The following is a 19035-nucleotide window of genomic DNA, read 5'->3' on the forward strand; positions in this document are numbered from 1 at the left end:
AGTGCTGCATAATAGTTTGTTATTAATGTGTTCAAACTCAATATTTTAGTGAATCTCATTTCAGACTTGTCCAGGGAGCGCAATAAAATACAAATAACTGAAGTGCTTGCTCCTTCTGTGCTGAACTGCTAAGAGATCTGAGCTCTTCCTGTGAGGTTGACTTTTCATTTCATGCCACCACCCATCTCCTAGTTGTCCTCTGTTCCTTGGGGACTCTGTGGGTCATTGAAATGCTTGTGTGTGAGTGGGGAGTGGTATTCTGGGGTAGGGTGGGGGTCTTGTTAATGAGCAAATTGATGCTATGAGCAGTTAGTGGGTCTTACCAGGTGGTAAGAAGCCTGGCTGGGCCCTGCCTTTACTTCCACACAGCTCCCAATGCTGGCCAAGATGGTGTTCATTCTGGAGGAAGATTGAAGTCTCCTGATGTAGCTCTCATTCAGTCAGTAGGGTTCCTCTTTTTTCCCTCTCTTTCTCCACCTCCAAGAGGTAGGTGGGTCATTCTCACTATAGGTAGGACTCAGGATGAGATAGGAAGCTCCCCAGCATTCAAATAAGAATTCACTGACTATTTGGAGGAGGAGAGAGAAAGGGAAAGAATGAAGACGGCTGGGCATGGTGGCTCATGCTTGTAATCCTAATACTTTGGGAGGCCAGAGTGGGTGGATCACTTGAGCCCAGGAGTTCAAGACTAGCCTGGACAACACAGTGAGACCCCATATCTACAAAAAATTAAAAAATTAACTGAGTTTGGTGGCTACAGTTGCAGTTACTAGGGAGGCTGAGGTGGGAGGATCGCTTTAGCCAAGATGGTAGAGGCTGCAGAGAGGCAAAATTATGCCATTGCACTCCAGCCTTGGTGACAGAGCAAGACCCTATCTAAGAAAAAAAAAAAAAGAACATGGATAAATACATTTTATTGTCCTACCTCTTACAGGTTCCCAGCCCCTACTCTCCCCCAGATAAAACCTATTGAATCAGAATTTTACATTTAGGGCATTTAGGGTTTTCTCAAGCACCATAGTAATTCTATGCACACCTTAATTTGAGAGCCATTACACTGTTCATTGGCTATGCCTAATAACTCTGAAAAGTAGGCAGGCATTATTTTATTATTCCTATTTTATTGATAGAGAAAATGAGGATCAATAACATTTAGATAACTTGAAGACTCAACTCTAAGTCTGACTCCAGGTCTTAGGCCATTTCTCTATATTAGGTCAAAGGATTTTGAGGACAAGCATGGAGACTTAAAATAATTCAGCAGCTGTGGGGGTAGGTTGAAGGGGAAAGCACTTACCCTGAGACTAATCCTATTTAATTCCAGTCAATTCAACAAATTTCATTGAGTTTCTTCTCTGTGCAGTACACTATTAAGATGTCCTCAGAACAGTTTCTGTGAGACCTCAGAACAGTATAAACCATTGACTTCTTGGTCATCAGAGCAGCTTCCAGCTGTACTTACAGATGACTCAGTTACAATAGCCTTAAGGGTCTGTGTACTTGATAAAAATGGTATAGGGAATCCTATACCCCTACCCTATGTTACATTGAAGAACATTTGCTTTAGTCAGATAACTAGCCCACTAAATTAAACAAAGAACCAATTTAAAATTATTACCACCTTATTCTACCCAATAAATTAAACCAAGAACCAATTTAAAACTATTACTACCTTATTTTAATACCCTACTAACCAAAAGCATGACTCTATCCCATATCCCCAGAAGAGAGCGGACATAATACTCCTTATTGCATTTATAGGAAACTCATATTTAAGTAGCACCTCATTTAAGTGGGCAGAAAATTTCTCCTATCTCTTCAGCTAGATTCCCCAGCGATTCCACAGCTGTTATTCTGCAGCTCTTGGCCTGTTCCCCGTATGCAAGTTTTTGTGCCAATATGTATCAGTCCTAAAGTTTTGTCTTATTCACGTCCTGGAGACTATAATTTACTAATTTTCATGTCTCCTATAGTGTTGTACATAACACTGCTCAATAAATATTGTTAAATGAATATGAGAATAAATAAGACACAGGCCCAGAGATATCTGTATATACAGGTGACAAATTGAATACCGGTGTTATAATTTTAAAATGTGTTTAGTGGGATTTCATTCTATAAAAACCTTTTTCACCATTTGTCATGATACCTGAAATCATTCCATTGGAATTCATCTCTTCATGTCTTGAAGATCTTTTGATTTTCAAAAGTATCCTACTCAAAGAGATAGACATCTGTGGTCTGACAACATCTCATCTCAGGTCCCCGTTTCTCATAAAACTGCAAAGATAAGTGCCCAATGAATGGCAAAGATCATTGTCTGCAGGATGTCTGGGAAAAGGGAGATTGCTGTAGCTTGGAATTTCAAGGAAAGGGAGGTACTTGAGATAGACTTTGAAAGAATGTTATTTTCAGAGAGGCAGGGAGGAGGAAAGAGATGTAAATTGAGGCAAGCACTCAAACTATCCCAAGAGAGCAGCAAATACCCCTGCTGGGAGCAATTCTCCAGGCTCCCTTCTCACAGTTAGAGTTGCTAATTTATCACTGCTCATTACTGAACCTTTTTATAGGTTTATCTTTCAGGAAAAAGACAGGCGTGTCCTAATTGGGTTTTCCAGACCTTGGTTATAACTCTGATTGCTGTGATGGCATTTTGGTAAGAAAAAGTTCACTGTTATGCCATGTCAAGCTCTTTTGTTCCTTCCCATGTTTCTTTTATCACATATGAACTGGGGACTGGTCTGTTTACTTTGAAGACAAGAAGCCCTTTAAACTAGACACTGAACTTTGATAGCCTAGAAATGAGGGAACCCTTTCTGAAAACACTTATTTTGAAGAAAAAAGCACAGGCTTTCTGCCTTAAATGTGACATGATTTTTTTTCAATTAACTGCTATGTTTAGCAGCAAACTGTGCCTTTCGTGTGTGTGTGTGTGTGTGTGTGTGTGTGTGTGTGTGTGTGTCTTTCTTAGCTTTGCAAACAAAGAGTTTTCTCAAACTCTGTTTTCTTTTCTGTTGACCTTGGAGAAAGAAGTAAATAGGAAATCAAGTATAATCCACTCTCCCCTGGTCACTCATATTTATGGTAACTCTTCTGGATTCTTCAGTGAAGACTTTTCACTAAAGGGACACCAAGATATACCATGTGATGGAATTGTAGCCAAATCTACTAAGCAGTTAAACCAAGCAAACACAGTGAGGACAGCAGTATTTGCTATGCGAATTAGGCAACTTTTGACACCATCCCCGCCTCTGCAGCCCGCAAAGGTGGGAGGCAGCCTTTGCTAGAATGCAGGGCCCTTTCTCAGGCCTCTAGGCTTCTGCTGCTATGATTCCCCTCCCCCACCACACTGGGCCTTTGAGACCTGGTCATCTTGCTGTGTTCTCTTGTCTGTCTTCTCTGGGTCTTTGAGTGCACCTGTTTTTTTCTTAGTCTGACTATTCATATGGTGAAAGAGTATTTATCTGTCACTCAAAAAATGCTTTGTTAGCATGGGAAAGGACTGGCTTCTGGGGCCTGTCTTAGGGGAGACAATTATTCTCAGGGGCAAAGCAAGCTGTGGTCTCAAGGTGCTTCTAGTTCCTTGACCTAAAGCAGCGTCCTAGCTACAGAAGATAGTGTAGCTTTATCTGTGCCCTTCTTGTTCCCTAGTGTTTTTGCTTTTGACTTGCTACTGCCCACTGTAGGGAGATACCCAAGTATTTGACACCACTACCTAGAATTCCCATTAGAAACCTTTGCACTTTTCTTATTCTCCCAAGTGTGCCTGTCTTCTCCTGCTGGGATTCCCAACTCAGGAGAGTGTGAACCTCTATCTTAGTGGACATACTTAGCATCCTCTAGAGACACAGATTCCCAGCCCAGTGGAAAAGTTATAAGAAGTCTAATTGTAAGGTAAAGAGACTGCTTTTTAAACATGCTTATTAGATCTTATTATTTCCAATATTGTTTACCACTAAGACTGTTGATGGTAGGTATTGGGTTTATTATCTTGCTTCTGGCCTGTGGTATACCTGAGTAGGGTCAAAACCAGGGTTTGCCCCCAAAGAATGGAACAGATGTCCATTTCATTATATGGTCCTGGAAGTTTTCTGGGCTATGCGTTGAGGCAGATGCTGGACACAAATCATAAAGAGTATTTTAGAATTGGAATGGGGAGATGGAGAGTGGGAGAGTTAGGAGAACAAAGAAGGGGAGACTGTGGCACAGGACTTTTCTCAGCCTTTTTGCTGGACTCACAGCAGTGGTGCCCCACCTACTTGGCCCACTGTGCTCAGCTGAGTGGGAGCACATGAGAGAGTGAGTGCAGGGTTTGATCGGCCACTCCAGGTGCTGATACAGGAGCAAGCTCCATGCAGGGCTCATGGCCAGTCCAGGCATGTCACCCCAAGGGGAATGTGGCAGTGCCCTGGTAAGGGTGGCTGGGACCCTGAAGCCCCAGAGGGGGTGTTAGTGTGCTAATTAGTGCTTTTAGCTGTGCCATCTGCAGCCCAATGAACAGCAGAGTATTAGCAGCTCAGTTGACCCCTGGCTTTGTCACATGGGGCAGCTGCCCTCCACTGGTGAGGGCAAAGGGCCAGTGATACAGCCTTTCTGGGTACCCATGCTTGGTGAGTCCCAAGCTCTTGTCCAGCATCTGAGAAGAATGAGGTCATGCTGATGATTGAAGGGTGATGAAAGCAGATAATTTTATTGAGCAAAGAAAACAGCTGTCAGCAAAGAGGGGAGCTGAAAAAGGGACAGAAAGTTCAGGTCATCTTCCCTGAAGTCAGGTCGTCTCTTCCCTGAAGTCAGGTCATCTCTTCCCCAAATTCAGGTTATCTCTGTCTCTACTGACTGAGTCTGGTGTTTTTATAGGCACAGGATAGGGGCAGGGCAGGCCATAGGTAGTATTGGAAGAGGCAACATTCGATTGGTTGAAAGACATTATTCAGAAAGACCCACTTGGGAGAGAGTGAGAAAACAGGAATAGAAGTTCTCACTCTGGGCTGTGGGTTTCAGGCTGTTTTTGGCTTGAAGGTGGGGTTTCACTGGGGACCCAACCCTGTCTGCCTAGGATTTCTCTGCCTCCTGCCTCTATTAACTGGACCACAGCAAACGGTTGCCACGATGACACTATAAACTCTATCTGACAGCATCTTTGGGGTTCATCATCACTTTTCCCAGGCAGGGCTGTGCCTGCTGGGCAGCAGCCAGCTGCTGCTGAGAACACTTTGGGAATTTGTTCTTTATAAGCACATATGGCACATGTGTATCCTAATGATGGTAAATCCAGCACCTTTGATGAGAAGCAAAATAATGAGGAGTCAAGTTTGGGGAACCAGGTGTGAAGTCAAACTGGCAAGAAGTCAAGTCAGGTAACTCTTTCAAGCCTAGCACAAAATGGAGCTGTAAAGCCATCAGCAGACTTTCTGTGTGACTTGTGAGAGGGTTCTAAAGATGTCCCCCAAAGAGGAGAACACTAAATGTTTGGATGCATGAGGATTGTTGGGAATAGCTTCCTGAGGCTCGGAACTCTTAAGGAAAGCTTCCATTTATTTATATAAGTTCCGACGATGGGGGAGAAGACATCCTCATTATTTTGAAGTCTCACTGTGGAAACAAATACTTTCTTGCAGTTCTTTTCCTTCCTCTGACCTGTTCAGTGTATCGTGCTCTGAAAAGACAGGCAGCGGGAAGGAAGATGTCAGAGAAGCAGCCAGAGGGTTTGGCATCCACAGCTGACTAGACCTGTGCCGCCTTCCATCTCCCAACGCGACAGTGCCAATGCCCTCCACCAGTGGGATGCAAACTGTGCTCTGACTCTTTTCTGCAAGGAGCAGTTGCCTCCAGCAACTTACATGCTTCCTCTTGTAATCTTCCACTAGTGACAGGCACCTCTGAGACAGCTTGCCAGGGCTGGGGGGCTGCTCTGTGGAAAAATCCATCAGCATGGAATACCCCAGGAGCCTCTGAGCTCCAGGAAGCTGAGGGCTTTTTCTCTCCAGGGCAGAAAAGCATAACTATGCTGGTTTCCATGGTGTTTCTGTCAGCCGTGGCCATCCCCTCCCCGCTGCTCCCATCTGTGTGGCCTGTGAGAGTACATCTCTGGCCAGCTGGATGTGTGAGATATATCTGGAAACAAATCTGCCACATAATGCTTTTTTTTTTTTGACAGTGCTTTGACGATAGTTGCCCTTTATATACTTAGCTTAAAAGATCAAGACCAACGTGTCCCAAATCTCCCTCCAAGGTGAGAGTTCAGTTCAATTTTCTGGCCTAAAATTCCTTTGGAGAGAAGGATTTTTGCAGGCCTCTTTCATTAATCATTTCATTCTTTTTCTCCAGCAATATCACAAGCTCTCAGGAGCCGGCTCTGCTGCCCACAGCCTCCTCCTCAGGTAAAGGCTTCACATTCCTCACCCTCAAACCCAGTTTCAAGTGACCCATCAACAGAAGAAACCAGCCTTTCAGGTTAACCTTCTTGCTTCCCCTCCCCCCTGCCCAATGCCTTGCAGCATCTAATACATCCCTGGCAACCACACCGGCCTCCTTACAAGTACCTGAAATTACTTTCTGTGAAATCCTGCCATGTCAGGAGACTTATTGCTGCCCCATCCGGGGAATGAAAGAAGTCTTTTCAAGTCCTGTGCAAAGACAATCTGAGGAGAAGGAATTCCATCAGAGGCGATGGTCAGGTAAATGATGTTCAAAGAGAAACAACTAGAGCTTTGAACTTGAGGTTGTTTTTCTTGTCACAGTTTGCTTAGATGATCATTAATGGTTCCAGATAATGGTTCCACGCTTCTATTTGGGGTGGCAAAATCTTTAAAACACAAATACACAAACTGCCAATCATCTGTAATATTGAGTTCCTTGCCCAAGAATGAAATTTTGGTTGATTCAAGTACTTATAATTTTCACCAAGTGAAAGGTTCTCATTTGTCCACTGCCAACAAGGATAGTAATAGTAGCACAAGTGAAGTAATTACATGCACGTGGGTGGATTTTTTTGGCTGATTTAGAATTTAAAAAATGATGTGGTATCTGGGCTCTCTGCCCAAACCGACTAGGGCAAAATGTAAGAGACTTTGGAAACTCTAATTTAGAGTTCAGGGTGAGATTTAAGGCAGTGAAAAACACAAGACTGGCATTCCACTTTCAGAATAGCTTTTCCTTCTTCCTCCTAGGGACACACACACACATACACACATACCAATGTTATTCAAGTAACAGAATTTTCATGGTGAAAAAAAGTATAGAAACTTAATCAAGGGCTGCAAGTGTAATCATATCCATAAGATTACATACAAGTCTTCCAAATGTATACTAATTTATTATTGTTTTATAAATTTTATTCTATATATACATATTAATAAATAGTAATATTAATGATGATGCTAATAAGGATACGTATTACTATGGCTTATTGATTAGGATACTGTCATAACAACAACTCTTAAATAACAGTGGCTTCTTATGGCAAAAATTTAATTCTGACTCACTCTATATATTAAATGTGAATCAAAAGAGGGTTCTTGGTCATCATGTCATTTAAAGTCCAGCTGATGAAGATTCCATCACAATAATTATTTCCACAGTCTCCGTAGTAGTGGTAAAAGAACAAGGCAAATTATGTACCGACTCTTAAAGCTTCCACCTAGGTATAACACATATCACCTCTGTTTATACTTTATTGGCCAAGGCAAGTCACATCACATTGGTCATGTCTAATTTTAAAATGGATGGGGAAGAACAGATCTAACATGTATGGAGAAGATGAACCAGAATACTTGTAAGTGGTGCTAATGGCCTACATAGAATATGGTCAGTGGTTGAAATGTTGGGGTGCAATGTAATTTCCTTTCCCTTTTGACATTATTGCATATCCTAGTCTTGGTTAAATAACTTTTACAAGTTGTCATCATCGTCATGATTATCTTGTTGTAATGAGGTATTACTCTATGCAAGGTACTGTCATAAGTAGTTTACATGAGTAAATCATTTAGTCTGCACAAGCCTACAAGCGAGGTGCTATTATTATCCCAATTTTTTTTTCCAGTGGGGAAGCTGAGACACAGAGAGTTCTTTCACTACAGCAATAGGAGGCAATGAGCTTTTCTCATGAAAACTATTTTTGATTGAACTTAGGAGCAGATGCATCACTAGAGAGTAAAACTAAAAGCTTCATTTTAAAGAAAGGAATTCATCTCAGTCATCTTATTCTCAATATTTTTAAATATGAAAAAAATCTAGAACTATCACAGAAATCCCCAAGGCTTTTATCCCTTGTGAAAGCACATGGAACCTTGTGGCTGGTAAACACTTTTCTTACCTTGGGAGCCCATGCTGGAGACACTTGATGTTCTTTTCTCAAAGCGGTCCTCAGAAGAGACCATCTCACCTATGAGAGATGTACTAATAACAGATCCTGAATAGGAAGAGTTCGTAGACTGGTCCACTCTTCATTTTCAAGGGTTTCTTGACCCCTGAACAAGTTCATTCCTGAAGTAACCAGCTGTTCACATCAAGGGAATGTAGTCATGTGCCACATAATGATGTTTCAGTCAACAATGGACCATATATACACTAGTGGCCCAATAAGATAATAATTGAGCTGAAAAATTCTTATTGCCTGGTGACGTCTTGGTGATCCTGACCTTGTATAGGCCAGGCTAATGTGTATATTTGTACTTTAGTTTTTAATGAAAAGGTTTAAAAGTAAAAAAAAAAAATTTATATAGAAAAAGCTTATAAATAAAGATATAAAGAAAGAAAATATCTTTGTACAACTGTACAATGTGTTTGTATTTTAAGCTAAGTGTTATTACAGGAGTCAAAAAGTTTTTCAAAATTTAGAAGTTTATAAAGTAAAAAAGTCATAGTAAGCAAAGGTTAATTAGAAGAAAGAAAATTTTAAAAATAAATTTAGTATAGCCTAAATATATGGTCTTTATAAAGTTTACAGTAGTGTCCCAGGCCTTCAGATTCACTCACCGCTCACTCACTGATGGACTCAGAGCAACTTCCAGCCCTGTAAGCTCCATTCATGGTAAATTCCCTACACAGGTGGACTAGTTTTTGTCTTTTATACTTTATTTTTTACTGTACCCTTTCTACGTTTAGATATATTTAGATACACAAATACTTACCATTGTGTTACAATTGCCAACCGTATTTACAGTAACATGCTGTACAGGTTTGCAGCCAAGAAGCAATATAGCCTAGGTGTGTAGTAGGCTATACAATCTAGGTTTGTGAAGTTCACTTTGTGATGTTTGTACAACAATGAAATTGCCTAATGACATATTTCACAGAATCATGTAGTTAAGCAATGCATGACTGTATTGGGAAGAATAGCCCTTATTAAACCAGATCAAGGCCTGTTGCTCTCTGTGACAATACAGAATTTTCATGTTAAAAAAATTATAGAAATTTAATCAAGGGCTACAAGTGTAATCATGTCCATAAGATTATATACAATTCTTCCAAATGTATACTAATTTATTGTTGTTTTTAGAAATGTTCCCCTAAAAACAATAGCCTAGAAACAAGATGAGTGTCTGCTCATCTTGTTTCTATAGCTATGTAAACTTCTAAAGAAACAAGTGATTCCTAAGGAAAGAACATTTGCTCCATGGTGCCAGGCTGTGTCCACCTAGACAGAACTAACAGCTTCTTTGACTACAAATGAAATTTATGTTCTGCCTTACTAGGCTCTGTGATACACTGGGAAAGTTGTTCCCTCTTCCTTTTGTCAACTGGAGAAAAATGGAAAGACCTCAAATGTTTGAGAAACGTTCTTGGGTTTCAGAAAACCCAAGAACTTTTGGAGATTTAGTCACAGAATCTCAGAGAACAGCTACACAAGTGGCACCTGACTTTTTGGCCCTAAGAATCCACTATAAGCCTACTTTTACAATGATGTGATTGAGAAAATACATAAAGAACAAATGTAACTATAAGTTCAGTTAAGCTTTTAACTGAATTGTTTTTATTACTCCAACAGTGGTGTTTGAAAAATAGTACAAATCTATAGGAGATATGTTGCTTTTCAAGTCTACAGACAACACCACAGACCCCTTTATGCAATCACCCAAGGTTCCAAGGACCCCATGTCAGGAGAACTGCTGATTTATACCAAATTACCCATTTTGCAGCTGATAAAATGGAGGCACTGGACCTTGCTTAAGATTCCTCAGTTGAGTTTCTAGAGAAGTTGGAATTGAAATCTGGGTCCCCCACTTCCCTGTCCTGGGTTCCTTCCCATTTGCCATCCTGCCTCCATTGATTTGGACATGGGCTGTGCATGTACCTGAGATCAACTCTAGAAGGTGCAGAAAGTATCCACTCTATGGCCCCTTCTGCCTCCTCCTGGCAAGTTTGCCTCTGTCCATTGCAATGTCCCTGATGTGGGATATTTTGGAGCCTGAGCAAAGCTTCTTCTCTTCTGTTGCTGGTTTACTCTTCCCTTCTGTTCAAGGTACTGTATAACACCAGGCTTCTAAATACAAAAGAGGAGAAGTGTAGGAAAGTATTCTTTTCAGCCAGATGTTTCTAAGGCATTAAAGACCAATTAAAAATTAAGGAACAAAAATAAAAAAGAAATTCGAGAGTAACAAAAAAAACTTAGAAAAGCTCTCAGTGGGATGCAGAGTAATATCTAACAGTTTACTAAACCCCTAAACACATTTATGAGCCTCCTCCCTGAGGAGTAAGACTATAATAAAATAAGTGAAGGGAAATCAGCATTTTTATGACATGCTGAGCTCATGTCATTATTCTTCTTTTGGACCAAAATTGATCGTATCTGTGTAAAGTGTCTTTCAGAAAGGTTATCTCTCCCTCTCCCCCTCACTTAATAAAAAGTTTGGGTAAGACTACTCAGGAAGTGGAAAGTGAGTATTTTGGGATATTGAGCTTCTACTCTAAGGAACCATCTGAATGTGATGAATTAGATTTTAATCCATGGAACCAGTAAAGATTTAAGTAGACAGGGGAGTTAGATATTAAAAAGTAAAGAGCCTGTGGAGAAAAGCATCTGTGGAATTCTATAGAATATATTAGAGTTGGTGAAGATTTAAAAAAATATCTGGAATTCATGCTCATTTTGTTTTGGAGACCACGACTCTGAGAAAAGTGAATGGCCAGAAGAAAATGGTCCCCTGTGTTAAAGGACTCAGCCATTGACTGGTGGGGCTCATTGGCTTCTTCACAGCATATGAATCTGGTTCAGTGAAGGGAAGAGAAAGGTATCCAAGATGTTGTACTGGACTCAGCCACCAATACAGTCTTACAAGTAGTGCAATATACACCTTCTACCATGACAGGAGTAGGCTTTTGTTGGGCACCATCCTAAATCTTTACTCTCCAGAAGTTTCTAATTTAGTTTATTGGGAGAGCTGATCTACCAATTGTGAAATGTATCTCCAACTTTATAATGAAAACCACAGGGGATGTACTATATGAAGCTTATAATGAATATCACTGGAAGGCATTTGTAAAATGAGATCAACCCTAGAAGGTGCTGAAAGTATGCCTTTATGACTTCCTGTATGACTACTGGAAGATTTATGGTTTTCCTATAACCAGGCTTTCAGAATCAAATAGTCTTGTTTCAGAGAAGTGTCAAATGGAAGGTGTTTTATGGGAGATTTAAATTGTATTTCTTGCATTTGAAAAATCATTTTTATAATTCTGATCTGCAAGATTATCTTTCCTCATTCCCACCTATTTATTGCCGTTTTTTTTTTAAAAAAAACCTTACCCCACCAGGTACTCAATTGTATTCATAGGGTTCTATGTCTCCAGGACCTGAAAACACAGTTCTGTGGAATAAGACAAATCTGTAGTTCTGTTGCCAGAATTTATAATGAGCTCTTTTTCTGCAAATTCAGCAGGCAAGTAGGACAAAAGGTAGGAGAAGAAGACACAGGATCGAGAAGTCCTGGTTTCCACTTCTCTTTATGCCTCATTTGCCTTGTAAATTTACAACCTTCTGTGGAAGCAGTCTTAAGCAAAACTAATAGTAGAGACGTGTTTGAAAATTATTACTGGAATAGCTAGAATCTGAGAAATCTGGAGGCCTTTTTGGCAGCATAAATGTTTACATGTAAAGGAAAATAAATATTCAATTTTCTAGAAACTCCTCATATATCAGGACCCATTTCTTCTTAATGGAAAGCACCGTGTTGGGCTCAGAAACTTGTCCTGCCTTCCAGTTCTGTCTTGCTTCCTTTTGCTAATAGAGTAAAGGAGTCTAGCTTCCCATGTTCATTCTCAGCATCCCTCTGCACCCTTCCCCTGGGAACTTTCCCTGTGAATGTGTAAGAGGAAAGTTTCTTAGAGGTTAAATTGGTCTTCCCTCTTCTTTTCCTTACTCTTCGCCTGGCTCTCTTCCTTCCATCCTTTCACCCATATTCATTGAGCACCACTGTGAGCCCAGCATTACCCTATCTGGGATACAACAGTGAACAGGATGTGGTCTTCAAGGAGCCCACAGTTAGGTGAATGGGTAAGTAAACTAGTCCTTCCACCTAGTAAGAGGAGTTATAACCAGGATAGGGATGTTTAGGAATGATTGTCCCCAATTATTGTGTACTATTGCTTTTGCTTTCTATCCTGAAATTGGATACTGAAACTTGAACATAGATCTAAATCTGCAAATTAAAAAAAAAAAAAGACTACCAAAACTTCATAAAGTTATTTTGTTAGGTGTACTTAGCAACCCACTAAATGATTGCTTTCACTATCTACTTTAAAAAGATACATTAAAAAATAGCCTTAACAACATTCATCTGAATGGTTACCTTTCCAAAATTGCATTTAAAATGCCTTTTGGGTGATGACAGGAGCCTAGCCACTCCCTGGGCTCCCTCCCTACAAGCCTGCTCTGGCCCCACACCAGCAGCCTGATGCCTCCTTCAGCTGGCTGCATCTCAGGCCTTACTTTAGACCAGGCTTGTCCAATCCGCAGCCCATAGGCCACATGCGGCCCAGGACGGCTTTGAATGTGGCCCAGCACAAATCTGTAAACTTTCTTAAAACATTATGAGATTTTTTTTTTGGAATTTTTTTTTTTTTAGCCCTTCAGCTATCATTAGTGTTGGTGTATTTTATGTGTGGCCCAAGATAATTCTTCTTCCAATGTGGCCTAGGGAAGCCAGAAGATTGGACACCCCTGCCTTAGACTTTAAGCTCAATTTTTTTCCTACATGGATCACATTTCACATTTTCCCAGAAATAGCAAAATTGTGGACTCTGGAATCAGATGGTTTGAATTGGAAACTCTTTATTCCTATCCACAAGCTGAGTCCTTAGTGCCTCACTTAGCTTATCTGTCAAGCGGGGATAACCTCACTCTTGGACTTTTGTAAGGCACGCAGAACAGTGTTCAGTGAAGAGTAGGTGTTAACAAATAGTAGGTGTAATTATCATTGTTATCCTTCAATGCAAAAATATATGTCCCACAGGGTTTCCTCTAACATTTCATATTCAAGTTATTAAGCAATTGGGAAGGCATGCTCAATTTTTCTTATAAGTTTTGCTTATCTTTAGAGACCACAAACTCTATTTGTATGAAGAAGATTAATGTTTCATTATTTTACTGTAGGGATAGTTTTGCTCCTATTTTTCTTCATTTTTACCCACTCTCTCCACTGCCCTTGAACCTATTCTCTATTTTAACAGGATATATTAAGCAGCAGAGAGGTCACAGAAGTAGGCAGGGTTGAAAAACCAACAGGGACCAATATACATTTGATACTAGACACTGGTGCTACCTGAACTCAACTCTAAAGGGATTATTCCATGAAACAGTCCATCTCCTATCTCCATGCTTTCTCCTGGGATCTTCAGAAGTAATTCTTTCTCCTTGCTAGTGTCCAGATGTTATATTTTTTCATAGCCTTTGCTTTCACTCAGAAAAATAAATACGACTAATGAGTATGTCCCTACTCCTTTGCAACTTCATATGAGCCAGGCTTCAGTTGAGCAGAGAAGTTGACTTTAGGGCCTGTTATACTCACTCAAGAAGTAATATCAGGATCAAAAGAAGATCAACAGGAAGGCAGATGCTAGCTCAATAAAAGGGAAACCTGGTATTTAGCATTGCCCAGCAGAAGAATGGACAGTGAGTCCCTTGTCACTGGAGGTGTTCGAACAGAGATTCCTTGGTTATTTATTTCTTTTTTTACATTAGCGTGTGTGATCCTGAGATAGCAATACTAAGATGGATAAAAAAAGAATCCAGATAATCTAAAGATAATAATTTCAATTAACAATGTTCATTCACAAACTAGATAGGAAATAAAACTATCATTAGCTTGTCATTAATCAAAGAAAGATGATTTCCATAGATTGAGCAAGACATTATGCCAGGGGTTGCAGAGGATTCAAAAAATGTTAGTAGACATTCCCTATTCTGGAATTGTCAGGAAAGGGCAAAAATACATGAAAAGTTAAGTAATAATACAGAGATAATATGCCCTTCAGTATGGTGACAGATATATCACTGATTGATGACTTCATTGATGGTTCAGTAATAAATGCTATGGCATTGGAAAGGAGGGATCTGTGAGCTGCAGACCTAGTTGGAGATGGTTTCTTAGTCCACTTTGCCGTCATAACAGAATACCACTGACTGGGTGGCTTAAACAACAGATATTTATTTTCTCACAGTTCTGGTGGCTGGAAGTCCAAGACCAAGGTGTCAGCAGGTCTGATTTCTTCTGAGGCTTCTCTCCTTGGCCTGCAGATGACTGTCAACTTGCTGTGTCTTCACATGGTCTTTCCTCTGTGCACACATAGCCCTAGGGTCTCCCTGTGTGTCCTAATCTGCTATTTTTTTTTTTTTTTTGAGATGGAGTTTCACTCTTGTTGTCCAGGCTGGAGTGCAATGGCGTGATCTCGGCTCACCGCAACCTCTGCCTCCTAGGTTCAAGTGATTCTCCTGCCTTAGCCTCCCGAGTAGCTGGGATTAGAGGCATGCGCCACCATGCCCGGCTAATTTTATATTTTTTAGTAGACACAGGGTTTCACCATGTTGGCCAGGCTGGTCTTGAACTTCCGACCTCAAGTGATCTGCCCGCCTCGGCCTCCCAGAGTGCTGGGATTACAGGTGTGAGCCACCATGCCTGGCTCCTAATCTTCTGCTCTTACACGGACACAGGTCAGATTGTATTAGGGCCCACCCTGACAGCCTATTTTTAACTTAATCACTGCTTTAAAGGCCCTATCAACAAACAGTCACATTCTGAGGTACTGGGGGATAAGGCTTCACTATATGCATTTGCATTTGGTAGCTGGGAAGGGGAACCAATTTAGTCCATAACAGATGACTACTTGCAGAAGGAGGAGAATAAACTAGATCTATAAGAAACAGGATAGAGATTAGATGGGTTGAAGGATGAGAGACAGAAAGGGTGGGGGAACACTCAACTCACAGAGATGAACTAGGTCACACTTGGGGTTTCTTCTCTTCTCCTGAACAAGCCTTCAAGATTGACAGACTTATTTCCTTTTCAGAAGACAAAAGCAAATCAGTTTTGGCAAGAAATGCACTTAGCGGCCCTGACTGGGAGAGTGACTGTAAGTTGACATTTAAGTGACACTATTCTTTGGCTTTGTGGGGCCAGGCTGACTAACAAGTTGTAAAAGCATTGCCGGAGTGAGGAGCAGGGACAAAGGCTGCAGCCTGCCTGCCACGTATATCCATGGGACTGTGTGTTATAATCGATGCCACCCTAACCACTAATGAGGCATTAGAAATGGTCACTCACTGTCAGACAAGTTGTAGTTGATCTCCATGGATGTTCATAATTTATTTGACCTTCCTGCCCTCTTCTATTCTGACTCTATTTTTAGTTTGTTTTCTGGTTTCTGAAACAGATTGCATTTCATGTTGCGCCTCCATTTTCAATAAATTTTGATTTCGTAGGATTTCCATGGTCCAGAAATTGTTTTGAATGTTATAGGGGATGTTTATTGGAGCCTGAGTTTTTATTAGTTTTTCTAAAATGTACTATAACCCCCCAAAAAGCCTTCTCCCCTTCCTTTTTCTCCTGTTTTTTTTTTCCGTTTGACTACAAATGGAATCTCTTGACCTGGGAAACTCTTACTTCCCATTCTGTAATTTGAGGACTGTGGCTGGAATACAATATTCTTTTCCCTTTCAGAAGAGTTTATTTTCTTTTGTCTGTTTCTTCTCAATTCAGGGATTGATACAACTATCAGTTCTATTCAAATTATGGAAATCCAGCAAATAATAGATCATCAGTATTGCAGTCGAAGCCTCCAGTGCGGGTAGGTAAGCCTCCCCAGCATGCCCTGGTTGTTTCTGGAATTTACCCATGGCTCTGGGTTTTTAAGACTGCTGTGGAAGCTAAAGCTACATGATAAAATCAATGTGTGCTTACATTGCTCCTTAAGTGAAAACATCTTTATTACATGGTGGGAGAAAGAATCATAAAACGGTTGGTATTAGCAAATGTCAATAAGCCACGGCCCTAGTGATTCTGGTCTCCTGGTTTAATGGATAAGTCCAAAGCAGCTCTGTTGCTGACTCTCTGAGGGCACACATCAGGGGCACAGAGCTGCCAGTTAATTTTATAGACGAGAAAGACATTGTTGCTGATGGCTCCAAGTTACAAGTGAGCTGACATTTGTATATTTTAATAACTAGGGATATCATTATTTTAATTGCTGAAAAAATATAACTTAGCTTTTCAGATATGAGGACAAAATCAGATATGGCAAAATTATCAGAACATCCATCTCCAGTGTATGCCTTATCACCTGTATCAAGGTAATGATACATCTAGAAGCAGAGGGTGCAAGTTGCTTCAAAGAGTACAGTGTGCCAGTTGTAGGGATTAAGAATGGAGAGGGCTGGGCATGGTGGCTCACGCCTGTAATTTCAGCACTTTGGGAGGCCGAGGCAGGAGGACTACTTGAGCCGAGGAGTTCAAGGTCAAGACCAGCCTGGGCAACGTGATGAGATCCTGTCTCTCCAAAAAAAAAAAAAATTAGCTGGGCATGATGGCACACACCTGTGGTCCCAGGTAATTGGGAAGCTAAGGTGGGAGGATCTCTTGAGCCCAGGAGGTCGAGGCTGCAGTGAGCTGTGTGTTTGCACCACTGTACTCCAGCCTGGACGACAAAGTGCAACCCGGACACACACACACACACACGGAATGGGGGAGTTATTTTTCTTAATTTGATAACTGTTTCTTAGGCACCTGCTAGATTAAAGGCAAGGCCTGTAATTTGAACTAGTGTCACAAATCCTGTGGGTTTTCAGCCTCATTTCTTTTCCAACCTGATATAATCTGGGCTTTAAGTTGATGGCTGTGAGTTATAAAAGTAACATGTATTGTGCTTTATGATTTGTTTATGACCTCTATGTTCATTATCTCATTGAATTCTCACAAAATCCCTATGAGGTTGGTATAATTTATCCCTGTTTTGTAGTTAAATTTCAGTTAAACTTGAAAAAGTTTGCCTAAGATCACCTATAAGTGGCAGATACAGATACTAATTAATGTGGTAACACGACATAGTGAAGAGTCAGATGATTCAAGTTCAAGTCCTAGAACTTTGACAAGATGTTTATTCTCCCCAAATACCCATTTTTCAGCTATAAGATGGGGATACTTTCAAAACTGAGTTGGGTTGCTGTGAAGCATGCAGATAATGGGAGAGACATCTTAGGAAATGAATTCCATTTATCTAAGCTTCCCCTAGTCAAACAAACTGCTCCTGATCCCAATGCAGATCTTTCTATTTTAAAAAATACATCGATTCACTGAAATAACACTGTTCTCAATTTGGTGTGCAAGTTGCACTCTTATTTTTTTTCAGCTATATTGAGGTATAATTGACAAGCAAAAATTGTTTATATTCAGGGTATATAATGTTTCGTTTTGTTGTAATATACCTATCTAATGCAAAATGCAAGATCTTTCCATTTCCTTTACTTTTGCTTTTTACCTTTTTAGCAACTTAGTTTAGCATTACTTAAAAATAAAATGACTGACTCTTTTTCCCATCAATCTGATTTTAAGTTGTTTTTCCATGTAATTCAAGGGATGGTCAGGTCATAAGGAGAACTTGTTTTAGAGACAATACATCTTTCTGCTGGAGTTTTTCGTTACAATACTAATCAAAGGAATTTCCCTTTTATCCAAGTATCTCTCTGAAAGGTGTGGGGGGAATCTATGTATAAGCACTTGTCTTGCAATCTTCTCCATTACTAAATGGTAATTAGAATTATAACGATTTTAGCAGATTCCGATTCTAAAAGTACCTGATATTTCCTCCCAGTGTTGCTCAAAAGGGAGTGATTTAGGGTAGAAAAAATGCATTTATTATTCTAGGGGCATTGTTAGTTTGAGCCTTTGCCTCATTTGTCTTCAGAAATCTGTGTCTCTTTAAAGGGGACTAAAGTCATTTCCTGTGTGAAAAAGCCATTTCTTGGTCTAGGATTTGACTTTCCATCATTGTTTTTTTCTGTGTGTTCTAAAAAACTATAACTTTTTATGGTATATTTTATATTAAGACCTGAAAGAGATCACTCTGAAATTTGGCAGGTATATCCTAAAAACAAAAAACATGATACCAGGTTGAACTCAGCTTTCTATATTTATTATTTACTATATAATATTTCACAGTTTTTATAGTATATAATGAATAGCAAAAAGGCCTTCGAAGACTTTCTTGCATATTTTGATTTGTGGTTTTATTTTTTTCCATAATTAGATCTGGAAATTATAATTACAATATTCCTGTTAATAAACACACACCCACCAATGTCAAGTTCTCTCTGGAAATAAAGTAAGTGCATGGCTGTAAAAAACAATTTCATTTTTATCATTAGTTGAATATCAAGTCTGGATTTACTTCACAATTTGGTCAGTACGTTAAGAGGCAGAAAGCTATCAGTTTGTGTTAACTAATGATGGTTTGAGAGGTGGCCCACTTGAGGGAAAGGTTTTCAAAATGAGGGCTGTGATCATCCAGGCTTTCTTCAGGGAACAGAAGGGCTCTAACCTCTATACC

The 19035-nt window shown here is 40.2% G+C and overlaps 1 protein-coding gene across 1 annotated transcript in view; it reads left to right on the plus strand.

The window, feature by feature from the left end:
* MYRFL (myelin regulatory factor like) overlaps window positions 1–19035 on the plus strand; it is a 124211-nt gene that overhangs the window by 100388 nt on the left and 4788 nt on the right. The window contains exons 16-22 of the mRNA XM_032170723.2: window positions 2571–2656; window positions 6158–6232; window positions 6328–6380; window positions 6498–6677; window positions 15505–15567; window positions 16194–16281; window positions 18736–18810. Coding sequence (XP_032026614.1) covers window positions 2571–2656; window positions 6158–6232; window positions 6328–6380; window positions 6498–6677; window positions 15505–15567; window positions 16194–16281; window positions 18736–18810 — 620 coding nt within the window. The remainder of the gene's footprint in view (window positions 1–2570; window positions 2657–6157; window positions 6233–6327; window positions 6381–6497; window positions 6678–15504; window positions 15568–16193; window positions 16282–18735; window positions 18811–19035) is intronic.

Source organism: Hylobates moloch, unplaced genomic scaffold (genome assembly GCF_009828535.3).
Source record: "Hylobates moloch isolate HMO894 unplaced genomic scaffold, HMol_V3 SCAFFOLD_12, whole genome shotgun sequence".
Lineage (NCBI taxonomy): Eukaryota > Metazoa > Chordata > Mammalia > Primates > Hylobatidae > Hylobates > Hylobates moloch.